We start from the raw sequence: 15,681 nt of genomic DNA, 5'->3' as shown, positions 1-15,681 counted from the left end.
AAAAATTTATAATAGATACACTAAAAATAAAAAGCAAGGGATTAAAACATACTGATAGAAAAATCACTTAACCACAAGGGAAGATATTAAGAGAGGAAGAAAGGAACAAAGGATCTACACAACTAGAAAACAAGTAAAAACATGGTACTACCAAGTTCTTACCTATCAAAAATTACCTTGAATACAAATGGGTTAAATTCTCCAACTAAAAGACATAGAGTGGCTGAATGATTTTTTTTTAAAAGAAGATCTAACTATATACTGCCTACGAGAAAGACTTTACCTGTAAGGACACACATAGACTGAAAGTGAAGGGATAGAAACAGATATTCCATGCAAATGTAAACAAAAAGAAAGCAGGAATAGCTATACTTATATCTGATAAAATAGACTTCACGTCAGAAACTATAAAAAGAGACAAACGGCCAGACGTGGTGGCTCATGCCTGTAATTTCAGCACTTTGGGAGGCTGAGGTGGGTGGATCACCTGAAGTCAGGAGTTCGAGACCAACCTGGCCAACATGGTGAAACCTCATCTCTACTAAAAATACAAAAATTAGGCGAGCATGGTGGCAGGTGCCTGTAGTCCCAGCTACTCAGGAGGCTGAGGCAGGAGAATCATTTGAACCCGGGTGGCAAAGCTTGCAGTGAGCCAAGATTGCACCACTGTACTCCAGCCTGGGCAACAGAGCGAGACTCCATCAAAAAAAAAAAAAAATGACAGACAAGGCCATTATTTAATAGTAAAGAAATTAATACAACAGGAGAATGTAACAAGCATAAATATATATACACTCAACATTGGAGCATCTAAATATATTAATGTTTGATCTTTGTATTTTCTAGTCTCATTAAAAATAACGGCAAAAACTACGATTACTTTTGCACTGACCTAATATAAAGCAAACATTAATAGACCAAGGGGGAAATGAAGACAGCAATGAAATAATAGTAGGAGACTTTAATACCCCACTTTCACCAACGGACAGATCATCCAGACAAAATATCAACAAACACACACTGGACTTAAGCTGCACTGTAGACCAAATGGAGCAAACAGACACAGAACATTCCTTCCAACAGCTACACAATTCACATTCTTTTCAACTGCACATGGAACATTGTCCAGGAGATGATACATTAGGCCACAAAGCAAGTCTTAACTAACTTTTTAAAAATAAGTATTTTTTTCCTGCCAATAATGGAATAAAACTATAAATCAACAACAGGAGGAACAACTGTACAAATACATGGAAATTAAAGAACATGCCCCTAAACAAACAATGGGTCAATGAAGAAATTAAAGGAGAAATTAAAAAATTTCTTGAGACAAATGAAAATGGAAACATAACATGCCAGAACCTATGGGATACAGCAAAAGTAGTCCTTAAAGAAAAGTTTATGGCAATAAATGTCTACATCCAAAAAAAATCAAATAAACAACCTAATGATGCATCTCATGGAACTAGAAAAACAAGAACAAACAAAACTCCAAATTATTAGAAGAAATGAATGAATACAGATGAGAGCACAAATAATCAAAATAGAAACTAAAAAATACAAAAGATCAGTATAATGAGTTACTTAGTTCTTTGAAAGGATAAACAAAGTCAGTAAACTTCTAGCCAGATTAAGTGATTATAAAGAAGAAAAACAGAAATAAATCAGACATGGAAAAGGAGACATTACAACTGATAACACAGAAATACAAAGAACTATAAGAAACTGCTATGAACAACTATATGCCAACCAATTGAAAAGCCTTGAAGAAATGGATAAACTCCTGGACACATACAACCTACCAAGGTTGAATCAAGAAAAAATGGAAAATTTGAACAAATCAACAATGAGTAACGAGATTGAAGCAAAAATAAAAAGTCTCCCATCAAAGAAAAGTTCACTACCTGATGGCTTCACTGCTGAATTCTACCAAACATCTAAAGAACTAATACCAATTCTTCACAAACTATTCAAAAAATTGAAATGGAAGAAACTCTTCCAAAATTATTTTAGGAGGCCATCATTATCCTGATCCCAAAACCAGACAAGGGCGCAATAACAACAAACAACTACAGGCCAATATCCTCAACAAAATACTAGAAATAGAATTCAACAGCACATTAAAAAGATCATTTACCATGATCAGGTGGGATTTATCCCAGTGATGTAAGGATGGTTTAACATATGCAAATTAAAAATGAAGGATAAAAATTATATTATCATTTTAATAGACACAGTAAAAGCATTTGATAAAATTCAATATCCCTTCATGATAAAAATTCTCAACAAAGTATAGAAGGAACATACCTGTATGATAAACCTGCAAACAAAATGATACTGAGTGAGGAAAAGTTGAAAGCTTTCCCTTTAAGAACTGGAATAAGACAAGGATATCCACTCTCACCACTTCTATTCAACACAGTACTGGAAGTCCTAGCCAGAGCAATTAGGTAAGACATCCAAATTGGAAAGAAGGAAGTCAAATTGTCCCTGTTTGGCCACGCTCAATGGCGCATGCCTGTAATCCCAGCACTTTGGGAGGCCAAGGCAGGCAGATCACTTGATGTCCAGAGTTCGAGACCAGCCTGGCCAATATGGTGAAACCCCATCTCTACTAAAAATACACATACACACACACACACACACACACACACACACACACACACACACACACACAGAGATTAGCCAGGCATGGTGGTGCACTCCTGTAGTCCCAGCTACTCGGGAGGCTGAGGCAGGGGAATCACTAGAACCCCGGAGGTGGAGGTTGTGGTGAGCCAAGATTGCACTCCAACCTGGGCAACAGAGTGAAACACTGTCTCAAAACAAAAACAAGCCGAGACGGGCAGATCACGAGGTCAGGAGATCGAGACCATCCTGGCTAACACGGTGAAACCCCATCTCTACTAAAAAAATACAAAAAACTAGCCGGGCGAGGTGGCGGGCGCCTGTAGTCCCAGCTACTCGGGAGGCTGAGGCAGGAGAATGGCGTGAACCCAGAAGGCGGAGCTTGCAGTGAGGGGAGATCCTGCCACTGCACTCCAGCCTGGGTAACAGAGCGAGACTCCGTCTCAAAAAAAAAAAAAAAATTGTCCCTGTTTACAGATGACATGATCTTATATATAGAAAACCGCCAAAACTACACCAAAAAACTGTTAGAGCTAATAAATGGATGTAGTAAAGTTGTAGTCTACAAAATCAACATACAATAATTGATAGCGTGTCTGTATGCCGACAGTGAACAATCTGAAAAAGCAATCAAGAAAGCAATCACGTTTACAATAGCTACAAAAAATATCCGGAAATAAATTAACCAAGGAAGTGAAATATCTCTATAATGAAAACTATAAAATATTGATGAAAGAAATTGAATAAGACACAAATAAATGAAAAGATATTTCATGTTCATCGATTGAAGAATTAATATTATTAAAGCCAAAGCAATCTACAGATTCAATACAATTCCTATCAAAATTCCAATGTCATTCTTCACAGCAATACAAAAACAATCCTAAGATTTGTGTGGAACCACAAAAAATCCCAAATAGCCAAAGTAGTCTTGAGCAAAAAGAATAAGCCTGGAGGCATCACACTACCTGATTTCAAATTATACTACAAAGCTATAGTAACCAAAACAGCATTGTGTTGACTTAAAAACAGACATATAGACCAATAGAACAAAATAGAGAGCCCAGAAATACACCCACACATTTAAAGCCAACTGATATTCTACATAGTTGACAAGAACACATGATGGGTAAAGGGCAGTCTTTTCAATAAATGGTGCTGGGAAAACTGGATATCCATATGCAAAAGAATGAACCTAGACCCCCTATCTCTCACCATGTATGAAAATCAAATAGGCCAGGCACAGTGGCTCATGCCTGTAATCCCAGCACTTTGGGAGGCCAAGGCGGGCAGATCACTTGAGGTCAGGAGTTTGAGACCAGCCTGGCCAACATGGTGAAACCCCATCTTTACTAAAAATACGAAATTAGCCAGGTGTGGTGGCATGCCTACAGTCCCAGCAACTTGGGAGGCTGAGGCAGGAGAATCACTTGAACCCCGGAGGTGGAGGTTGCAGTGAGCCTAGATCGTGCTATTGCACTCCAGCCTGGGTAACGGAGTGAGACTCTGTCTCAAAAGAAGAAAAGAGAAGAGAAGAGAGACGAGAGAGGGGAGGAGAGGAGAGGGAACAAGACAGGGGAAGGGAGAGAAGGGAAGGGAAGGGAAGGGAACAAGACAGGAGGGGAGGGGAGGGAAGGAAAGGAAAATAGATTAAGGAGTTAAATTTGAAACATAGTGTAAACATTTCATGACATCACTTTGGGCAAGAATGTGTTAGACAATTTGGGCAAGAATTTGTTAGACAAGACCTCAAAATCATGAGTAACAAAAGCAAAAATAAATTGGATTACCTCAAACTAGAAAGCTTCTGCACAGCAAAGGAAACAATCAACAGAGTGAAGAGACAACCTATAGAATGGGAGAAAATATTTGCAGATTATACATCTGACAAGGGATTTATATCTATAATGTATAAGGAACTCAAACAACTCAATAGCAAAAATCCAAATAATCCTACTAAAAATGAGCAAAAGACCTGAATAGACATTTCTCCAAAGGAGACATACAAATGGCCAACAGGTATATGAAAAATGCTCAACATCACTAACCATCAGGAAAATTAAAATCAAAACTACAATGAGATATCACTTACCTCTGTTAGAATGACTATTATAAAAAAGACAACAAAATAACAAATGCTAGCAAGGATGTGGAGACAAAGAAACTCCTATACACTGTTGGTGGGAATATAAATTAGTTAAGCCGTTAGAGATAACGGTATAGAGATGCCTCAAAAATTAAAAATAGATCAATCATATTTTCTAGCAATCCCACTAGTAGGTATATACCAAAAAGAAATGAAATCAGTATGTTGAAAAAACATCTGCATCCCCATGTTTATGACAGCATTATTCACAATAGTCAAGATATAAAATCAACTTAAATGCCCATCAATGGATGAATGGATAAAGAAACTGTGGTATATATACACAATGGAATACTATTCATCCATTTAAAAAAGATGAAATCCTGTCATTTGCAACAATGTGGATGAGCCTGAAGGACATTATGTTAAGTGAAATAAGTCAGACAGAGAATGACAAATATTGCATGATATCACTCCTATGTACAATCTTTAAAATTTGATCTCATAGTAGTTGAAATTAGTGATTCTGGGAAGATTAGGGGGAAGTGGGGGATGGGGAGAGGTTGGTCAATGGGTACAATGTTACAGGTAGATAGAAGGAATAAGTTCTGGTACTCTATTGCACAGTAGGGTGACAATAGCCAACAATAATATATTATATATTTCAAATAGAAGAGAGGATTTTGAATGTTCTCACAACAAAGAAATGACAAACATTTAAGGTGATGGATATGATAAGTACCCTAATTTGAATAATTACACAATGTATACATGTATCAAAACATCACATTGTACCCATAAATGTGTACAATTATTTATGTGTCAATAAAAAGTAATACAGTTTAAAAAATAAAATTGCCCATTAGGATAAATAAAAAGACCCCCACACAAAATTATCATTGTAGCATTTCAGAGCACAAAGAGAAGATACTTAAAGCTTCTTGTGGCCAGGTGCGGTGGCTCAGGCCTGTAATCCCAGCACTTTGGGAGGCTGAGACGGGAGGATCACGAGGTCGGGAGATGGAGACCATTCCGGCTAACACAGTGAAACCCCGTTTCTACTAAAAATACAAAAAACTAGCCGGGCATGGTGGCGGCTCCTGTAGCCCCAGCTACTTGGAAGGCTGAGGCAGGAGAATGGCGTGAACCCGGGAGGCAGAGCTTGCAGTGAGCCAAGATCGTGCCACTGCACTCCAGCCTGGGCGACAGAGCAAGACTCCGTCTCAAAAAAACAAACAAACAAACAACAAAAAAAGCTTCTTCTGAGAGAAACAGGATGCATACAAAAGAATGGGAATTAGACTGACAATATAATTAAGCAATATTGTAAAAGATCTAAGGGAAAAATTATTTTGAACCTAGAATTTTTAGTCAAACTTTGAATCAATTTTGGGGGAAGAAAAAAGACATTTTCAGATATAGAGGGCCTTAATAGTCACTGAATGTGTACTATAGTAAAACCAGAAACTACAGAAAGGAGGAATTTGGGAGATTCAGCAACCCAAGAGAATAATGAAGTATGAGGGGGATGTTTTCTCCTTAGTTCTTTACTGTATTTTCCAGTAATTTGATAATAAACATGCATAATTTTATAATTAAAAAAGAAATTAGTTTTGACAACATGCAAGTTCCTGTTCTCACATACCTTATAGTGGAGAGACGGGTTGTAGTCAAATAAGCATAATAATACATGCAAAATTACAAACTGACCATTACTCTGAAGGAAAATTACATAATTCTATGTAAGCCTATAATAAAAGAATCTGACCTAGACTGGGGAATCAGAGAAGGCTTCCCTAAGCAAGTACCCCTTGAATTTAGCTTTGAAACTGGGAAAATGAGGCAATGTGAGATGAAGCTGTTAGAGGTATTAGGAATCAAACCTACTGGGGCCTTCTAGTCCTTAGTAGACAGTCTGGACTTTATTCTATGTGAAATGACAGCCTGCGATGGGTTTTAGGCTGGTGGATACTACAATCAGATCTGGAATGCAGAAATATTACACCAGTTTCTTTGTGGGTAAAAGTCTTAGAGGGGAATATGACCAGTTACAGGGAGACCTGTAAAACAAGTTTATCAGTAGCTCAGACGAGATAATGGTAAGTTGGATTAAGATAGTGGTAGTAGTAATAGTGAAAAAATAGATACATTTGAAAGCTTTTAGAGCCAAAGTAGGAGGCAGCTGTGCCCTTGTAGTTACCAGTGTGGGATCTGAACACTTAGGTTCAAATACTGAGAAAATTAATCAACCTCTCTGGGCATCCATTTCTTCTCCTGCAAGACATGGATGATAATGGTTTCTACATTCATAGGGTTGTTATGAGGAATGAATGAATTAAAACTTGTAAAATACTTCGGACAGTGCTTGACATTAAACAAGTGCTCAATAAATATTAGCTATTATTGATTATATTGCCCTGGTCAGTGTCAAATTGCATATGGGAGATGAGAATGGTAAAAAGGATAATTCTTGCTTGCATATTCGAATGCAGGATGCTGCCATTCACTGTTATAAAAAACTCTGGAAGAGAAGGAAGTGATGAAAAGTGTAAATTTAGTTTTGGACATGTGGGTTTTTTGAGATATCTAGGTGGAGATGTTGAGAAAGTGATTGGCTGTATGAGCCTGAAGTTCCAGAAGAGTTCAGGAGAGGAGACAGAAGGAGCAGTCTGAGAAGTAGGAGAAAAAAACCCAGAAAGATGTTGGCACAGAGGCCAAGGGAAGAGAGAGTTTTAAGAAGGAATGAATGGTCAACAGATGCAAATAAAGACTGAAAAATGTCCATTGGATTTAGCAGCATGATAGTGATTGATGACCTTGGCAAGAGCTGTTGGTTTGATAGTAGCCCAATATTCTAGATAAATTTGTTTACAAGTCAAGGTAGCAATCAAGTGTCTAAGATCAATTTGTCCATTCTGTCCTAGCAAGTGTTTTCCATTTCAAATTCTCTACTTCTTAGCCATACGTGTCTTATTCCTACTTTACAGGTCTGATTGGATGCCACAGGAAGTCAGTCTATTGGCATGTGATTGGAATGGGCACCACTCCTGAAGTGCACTCAATATTCCTCGAAGGTCACACATTTCTTGTGAGGAACCATCGCCAGGCCTCCTTGGAAATCTCACCAATAACTTTCCTTACTGCTCAAACACTCCTGATGGACCTTGGACAGTTTCTACTGTTTTGTCATATCTCTTCCCACCAACATGGTAATATCTTGGATCTTTAAAATGAGTATTATAAATATCCAGTCCTACTTTTAATAGAATTTACTGGACAATGTACAGGAATATAGTGTGTTGCTGAAGGGGGCATTTTAGAGTTACTGTGTTAGACCTCAACCAAGATCCCCTAGTTTCTAGCTTCCAGTGTAAAGTTTTTACCTTGACTATAAAAGGGCTTGAGTATTAGTAGGACTCATGGATTTTTAGTTAAATGTCTGTGATGGAGAAAAGATGGCTTATGGATGACTGAGGTGGGAAAATGACGAGAATAGTATGCCCTTGGTTTCTCAGCCTTCTCCCATTAACTACGCTCCAATATTGAGAGAGGAACTGCAGGTTGTAGCTGAAGAGATTTTTTTTTTTTTTTTTGAGAAATCTAGGGAAATGGAAGAAAGGCATTGCCCAGGTTGCAACTGTAAGGGCTCCAGTATATCAGTAGTAATGCCCAGAGCAGTAAATAGCAAATATGACAGGCTATTGTAGAGCAAGCTTGACTTCAGGCACCAGACAGCTAGAGGCACTCTATAGATACCTGGCAGTATATGAGAGACACCTGTGAAACTGAGGGCAGGTAAGGAGCTAGTGATTTTTAGGACAAGTAACATGGGATTGAAAGCTGGTCAGCATATGTGAAGCACCACATGAGGTTTTCAAGGACTATTGGGTGGGAACTTTGCAAAGGGTCAAAGGTTCTGTGTAAGCAAATTAGGATGATGGTAACTACAGTTTTAAATTATTGTTAATGTAACTTTATTTGTAACTGCTAGTTGTGCAAATTCAGATTGCATCATCATTTCACCCCAATTTTCCTTACTTTTGTATTTATTCTGCTAACTCTTAATCTTGGATCAACCTAATAACCCTCTTTCTCTACCCCTCTTGTGGCCATTGAAGGCTTAGTCAGTTTGTGCTGCAATAACAGAATACCACAGAATGAGTAATTTATAATGGACAGAAACTTATTGGCTCACAGTTCTGGGGGCTGGGAGGTCCAATATCAAGTTGCCAGCAACTAGCAAAGGCCTTCTTGCTGCGTCTTAACATGGTGGAAGGCATTACATGACAAAACGGCAAAGAAAGGGTGAGAGAGAGAGAGAGCAAAAGGAGGGTGAACTCACTCCTGTGATAATGAATCCACTCCCATGAACCCTTTCCCCAGATAACTGCATTAGTCCATTCATGAGGGTGGAACCCTTGTGACCTAAACACCTTTATATGTTCACCTCTCAACACCATCACAATGATAATTAAATTTCAATGTGAGTTTTGGAGGGGACAGACATTCAAACCATAGCAAGAGCTGTTGGAGAAAAATGTCAGAGAGGCCTAATCTTTTATATTTAACAGCATTTCTTTCTTCCTAGTACTCTCATATTAACATTCTCCTCAGGTTCCTTGGTTGACTTAGAAAAGAGATTTGATCTTGCCATGTATCCACCATTTTCCTCCTTATGTTCTATTAGTGACCTTGTTTATAGTCCTCTGTAGTGATTAAGAATAGAAATCTCTTTTCCCCATCCATCACATAATATTTATGGAATTTTGACAAGACCTTAGTGGACAAAAAGTGTCATACTGAATGAGTAACAGGAAGTTGATGCACAAACAAAATTCTTGCAGGCACAGAGGAATAGGTCATTTACTTGTATATGATCATTGTCAATCATTGTCCAGTTGGAGCCTGATTCAGTTTAACAGTTTATTTTTTTTGTTTTTTTACTTTCACAGATTCTATCCACTGATTTTAATCTTTATTTTTCAGAAAAATAATGCTTTATCTTATTGAACCTCAGACAAAACACTTCGTTTTTAGATGCAGACTGAATTATGTTCAAGGCTACATGAACCTCAGACTAGTTGTTTGCTGCTCCTAAAACCTGCCCTGTTCCTCATAATCAAGTAAACAGGTCTCCCTTCTTAGAAGTATTTGATCTTCAAAATTGCCCTATGTTATAAATACAGCAGGAATTATTATTATCCATTTTACAAACCATAAAGATGAGATTGAGAATGTTGAATAGATTTGCTGTAGGGTTTACAACTAGTCACAGGCAGACATGCTCTTAAAATACATCTCTTTGATTTTAAGTTGTATCTTGTCATGTTTTTATGAACTTGGAACATGTCTTAAAGTTTATATCTACACTAACATTTTTCCCAATAAGCTGTTATTAAATCAATGATTTGTATTATAATCCAATAGGGTAAATATAGAAATCATTAGGTGACTATGGGGATGGGGAGCTGGTCTGGTCTAGGCTTCGAAATGCTGAAAATACGCAGTTCTTCAAGTCTCTTTGTTTATCATTTGGCTGTAGGGCAATGATAGGCTCAAAACCAGTTCCAGAAGGGAAATAGTAATACATATTATAAGAGCAAATGAATAACTTTTGAAAAGGAGGTAAAACATATATAGAGAAGGATCAGGCAGAAGGGAAATGGTGAGTGCAAAGACCAGAGGAAGAAACAAGCAAGTACCAGATAATCCATATAGAAATAAGTATATATAGGAAAGTGGCAAGAAGGGAAAGTGATGTGGAAAGGGGGGTGCTTAGGGGAGAGCCTGGAAGGCCTAATAAGAGAGAAAGAGTCCTAAAAGTTAAGGTAAGTGATATAGTTTGGATATTTGTCTTCACTGAAATCTCATGTTGAATTGTAATTTCCAGTGCTGGAGGTGGGGTCTGGTGGCAGATGTTTGGATCATGGGGGTGAATCCCTCATGGCTTGATGCTGTCTTCATAATAGTGAGTTCTCATGATATTTGGTCATTCAGAAATGTGTGACAACTTGCACTCTCTGTCTTGTTCCTGCTTTCACCATGTGACATGTCTCTTCCCCCTTCACCTACCCCCATGATTATAAGCTTCCTGAGACCTCCCTGAAGTCAAGCAGATGCCAGCACCATGCTTCCCATATAGCCTGCAGAACTATGAGCCAATTCAATCTCTTCTTTATAAATTACCCAGTCTCTGGTATTTCTTTATAGCAATGCAAGAACAGCCTAATACAGCGGGACACTCTGACATTGTTTGGTTTGTCTGACTCCAGATGGCATGGAAGCTTATGTCAAAGTAGACAGTTGCCCAGAGGAACCCCAACTACGAATGAAAAATAATGAAGAAGCGGAAGACTATGATGATGATCTTGCTGATTCTGAAATGGATGTGGTCAGGTTTGATGATGACAACTCTCCTTCCTTTATCCAAATTCGCTCAGTTGCCAAGAAGCATCCTAAAACTTGGGTACATTACATTGCTGCTGAAGAGGAGGTCTGGGACTATGCTCCCTCAGTCCTCGCCCCTGATGACAGGTAAGCATTTTTTGACTATTGGTACTCTCTCTTCCCCATACTCAAAAAGTTCTTACCAGTTATTCAAACCAACAAATCCTGAAGCCATGTTTAAGGTTAGGTATGGGTATGGAATCAAATGGCAAGAGTATTTTTTTTTATTATACTTTAAGTTCTAGGGTACATGTGCACAACGTGCAGGTTTGTTACATATGTATACTTGTGCCATGTTGGTGTGCTGCACCCATCAACTCATCAGCACCCATCAACTCGTCATTTACATCAGGTATAACTCCAGTGCAATCCCTCCCCCCTCCCCATAATAGGCCCCGGTGTGTGATGTTACCCTTCCCGAGTCCAAGTGATCTCATTGTTCAGTTCCCACCTATGAGTGAGAACATGTGGTGTTTGGTTTTCTGTTCCTGTGATAGTTTGCTGAGAATGATGGTTTCCAGCTGCATCCATGTCCCTACAAAGAACACAAACTCATCCTTTTTTATGGCTGCATAGTATTCCATGGTGTATATGTGCCACATTTTCTTAATCCAGTCTGTCACTGATGGACATTTGGGTTGATTCCAAGTCTTTGCTATTGTGAAGAGTGCCGCAATGAACATACGTGTGCATGTGTCTTCATAGCAGCATGATTTATAATCCTTTGGATATATACCCAGTAATGGGATGGCTGGGTCATATGGTACTTCTAGATCTAGATCCTTGAGGAATTGCCATACTGTTTTCCATAATGGTTGAACTAGTTTACAATCCCACCAACAGTGTAAAAGTCTTCCTATTTCTCCACATCCTCTCCAGCACCTGTTGTTTCCTGACTTTTTAATGATTGCCATTCTAACTGGTGTGAGATGGTATCTCATTGTGGTTTTGATTTGCATTTCTCTGATGGCCAGTGATGACAAGCATTTTTTCATGTGTCTGTTGGCTGTATGCATGTCTTCTTTTGAGAACTGTCTGTTCATATCCTTTGCCCACTTTTTGATGGGGTTGTTTGTTATTTTCTTGTAAATTTGTTTGAGTTCCTTGTAGATTCTGGATATTAGCCCTTTGTCAGATGGATAGATTGCAAAAATTTTCTCCCATTCTGTAGGTTGCCTGCTCACTCTGATGGTAGTTTCTTTTGCTGTGCAGAAGCTCTTGAGTTTAATTAGATCCCATTTGTCAATTTTGGCTTTTGTTGCCATTGCTTTTGGTGTTTTAGACATGAAGTCCTTGCCCATGCCTATGTCCTGAATGGTATTACCTAGGTTTTCTTCTAGGGTTTTTACGGCATTAGGTCTGCATTTGGAAACTAACATAGCAGAGCATCAGAGAAGCTTGTATTTTTCTCATTCCTTGCCTTGATTGAATCATATAAGCTGTTTTAGAGTTGGATTTGAGCATACCTAGAATTTTTCTTCCCAACCTCGCATCTTTTTTTTCTCTTATACAGAAGTTATAAAAGTCAATATTTGAACAATGGCTCTCAGCGGATTGGTAGGAAGTACAAAAAAGTCCGATTTATGGCATACACAGATGAAACCTTTAAGACTCGTGAAGCTATTCAGTATGAATCAGGAATCTTGGGACCTTTACTTTATGGGGAAGTTGGAGACACACTGTTGGTAAGTTGAGGAAAAGATTTAAGGTCTGGTAAGAAGAAAAAGTCTAGAGAGTTTTGAGTTTCTAAAATACTTCATAATTCAGCCTTGTCTCCAATGGACATGATCTTTTAAAAGCTGTAAATGTTACACAAATAATAGCTGATTGCACATATTTGAAGTATGAGTATATAGAATAAAAATTTAATGTCACCCATTAAACTTGACACTCCTTTGAAATACTGCTTAGACTTTGATACATATCCTTCCAGATCTTTCCCCATTAATTATGTCATATAGGAGTCAGCAGACTATGGCCTATGAACCAAATTTGGCTTGTGGTCTGCTTTTGAATAGTCTATGAGCTTAGGTGAGATTTTACATTTTTGAAATATTGTAAAGAAAAGAAATGAGCATGGGAGGAAGGGGAGGAGAAGGTGGAGGAGGAAGAGAATATGTGACAGAGGCTAAATAGGGCTCACAATTTTAGAGTATTTACTATCCAGCCTTTTCCAAAAAATGCTTGCTTGCGCCTGATCTAGGATATTAAGAATGAGTATGGTGTAAGTAACAGAATACTCAATGGACAGTGGTTTAAATAAATAAGGGTTTATTTTCTTCACAAGAAATTTGAAGATAGGTCGTCGGTTGCATAAATTCAGTTGCTCAAGAATGTCATGAAGAACACTGGTTTTTAGATGTGGAGTTTTTTTAGATACTGCCAAACTGACTTTCAGCAATTTTGTACCAATTTATATCCCCTACCATAAGTATATGACTGCCCTTTTCCCCACACCATTGCCAACAACATATATTATAAACCTTCAGAAAAAGTTTTCAATTTGATGAGCAAAATGTTTATATGTTGTCTTCATTTGCATTTCCCTGGTTAGTAGTCAAATTGTATATTGTTTCATGTTTGTTGGCTATTTGTATAACTCCCTCTGTGAATTGCCTGCTTGTAAATTTTGTCCAGTTTTCTATTTGGGTAGTCATCTTTTGCTTATGTATTTGTAAAAGGCCTTTATAGATTACGGATATTGACACATTGTGATTTATCTTTCAAATGGTTTCCTCATATTGTCACTTGTACTTTTTGTCACTCCTTTATGATATTTTTTTGTCCTTCAAAGATTTTTTATCTTTATATAGTCAAAACCTCCTATCTTTTATCAATCTTTTCATTTAACTTTCTCTGGATCTTTTTCACTTTTATTTTCTGCCTAAGAATGTCTTTGCCAGCTCCAAGAAATTATAAAAATAGTCTCTATTTTATTCTCTTACTTATATAGCTTTATTTTTACAGTGAACAATCTAATTGCCCTGGAAGTTACTTTTGGATATAGTGCATAATTCAAATAGAAATTTTCCCAAATGGCAGCTCACATAACCAATCCTTTTTTCATTAATTTGAAAATGTCTTCTTTATCATATACTAAATTGCTAAAATCTGGGATTTTTAATTCTCCTTAACTAATCTGTTGCCACAATGTTTTAATGACTTCAACTTTGTAATATGTTTGATATCTGTATGACATCTTCTTTCATTGTACTTCTTCAAAAATTTTATTAGCTATTCTTGTACAATTTTTCTTCATAAATTTTGTTTACATATTTTTCTTTTATTGATGTTTTTGAAGATTGTATACTTTTATTTTTATTCATTAATTTTAAAAATGCATAATGACACAATAATTGTACATACTTATAGGTGTGTATTTTGAGTTACTTTTACTGGCTAATTTAAAAATGGGTAAACAAGAGCATACAATAAAATGTAAATTTTCCTCCCTCTTGGACTTCCAACCCCATAGTCTGACAGACAGTCATTGCTGTGGGTTTGTATACTCCCCTCCAGAAATAGTGCATACATGTATGAATGTGTGTGTGTGTGTGTGTGTGTGTGTGTGTGAGGGTGTTTCACACAAAAACAAGAGCAGTGTAAATTAGTCTGTACCTTGATTTTTAAAAAGTAACAATATATTTTGAATTAGCCGGGCATGGTGGTGCATGCCTGTAGTCCCAGCTACTCTGGAGGCTGAGGCAGGAGAATCGCTTGAATCTGGGAGGCGGAGGTTGCATTGAGCTGAGATCACACCACTGCACTCCACCCAGGGCAACAGAGCAAGACTCTGTCTAAAAATAATAGTAATAATAAAAAGTAACAATATATTTTGGATATCATTTCATGTCAACATATAAAGATCTACCTCATTCTTTGATTTATTCAGGTTATGCTCTGGATACCTTGCTGAATCCTACACTTAAACATTAACTCAAAATGGATCCAAGATAAAATGTAAGAGCTAAAACTACAAAATTATAAGAAAATAACAAAATAAATCTTTGTGATCCTGAATTAGACAATGGTTTATTGGATATGACACCAAAACCAACAAGCAACAAAAGAAAAACATAGATAATTGTGCTTCATCATACTCAAAAACTTTTGTGCTTCAAAGGACGCCCATAAAATGCAAAGACAATGCATAGAACTGGAGAAAATGCTTGCAAATTTTTTATCTGATAAGGATGTAGTATTCAAAATATATAAAGGACTCTTTCAACTCAATAATAAATAGGCAAATGACCCAAATGGAAAAATGAGCAAAGGGTTTATACAGACATTTCTCCAAAGGTTATATACAAAGTGTCCAATAAGCAGTTGAAAAAATGCTGCATGTCAGGGAAATGAAAATTCAAACCACAGTGCAATACCACTTCACGACCACTAGAATAAGTATAATCAAGAAGACAGATGTTAAGTGTTGGTGAGGACATGGAGAAATTGTAGCCCTCATCAATTTATGAAGGGAATGCAAAATAGTAAAGCCACTTTGGAAAACAGCTTGGCTATTC

General features: G+C 37.4%; 1 protein-coding gene across 9 annotated transcripts in view; it reads left to right on the top strand.

Moving 5' to 3' along the window:
- The window catches only part of F8 (coagulation factor VIII), a 198,570-nt gene that overhangs the window by 62,092 nt on the left and 120,797 nt on the right, over positions 1–15,681 (top strand). For all 9 annotated transcript variants that reach the window (XR_013412903.1, XR_013412904.1, XM_077989004.1 and 6 more), the window contains exons 7-9: positions 7,702–7,923; positions 10,987–11,248; positions 12,675–12,846. Coding sequence is in view for 7 of the 9 variants with exons in the window: in XM_077989004.1 (XP_077845130.1) it covers positions 7,702–7,923; positions 10,987–11,248; positions 12,675–12,846 (656 nt within the window). In the remaining 2 variants the exon portion in view is untranslated. The remainder of the gene's footprint in view (positions 1–7,701; positions 7,924–10,986; positions 11,249–12,674; positions 12,847–15,681) is intronic.

Source organism: Macaca mulatta, chromosome X (assembly GCF_049350105.2).
Source record: "Macaca mulatta isolate MMU2019108-1 chromosome X, T2T-MMU8v2.0, whole genome shotgun sequence".
Classification (NCBI taxonomy): domain Eukaryota; kingdom Metazoa; phylum Chordata; class Mammalia; order Primates; family Cercopithecidae; genus Macaca; species Macaca mulatta.
This window is presented reverse-complemented; position numbering and strand designations above follow the sequence as displayed.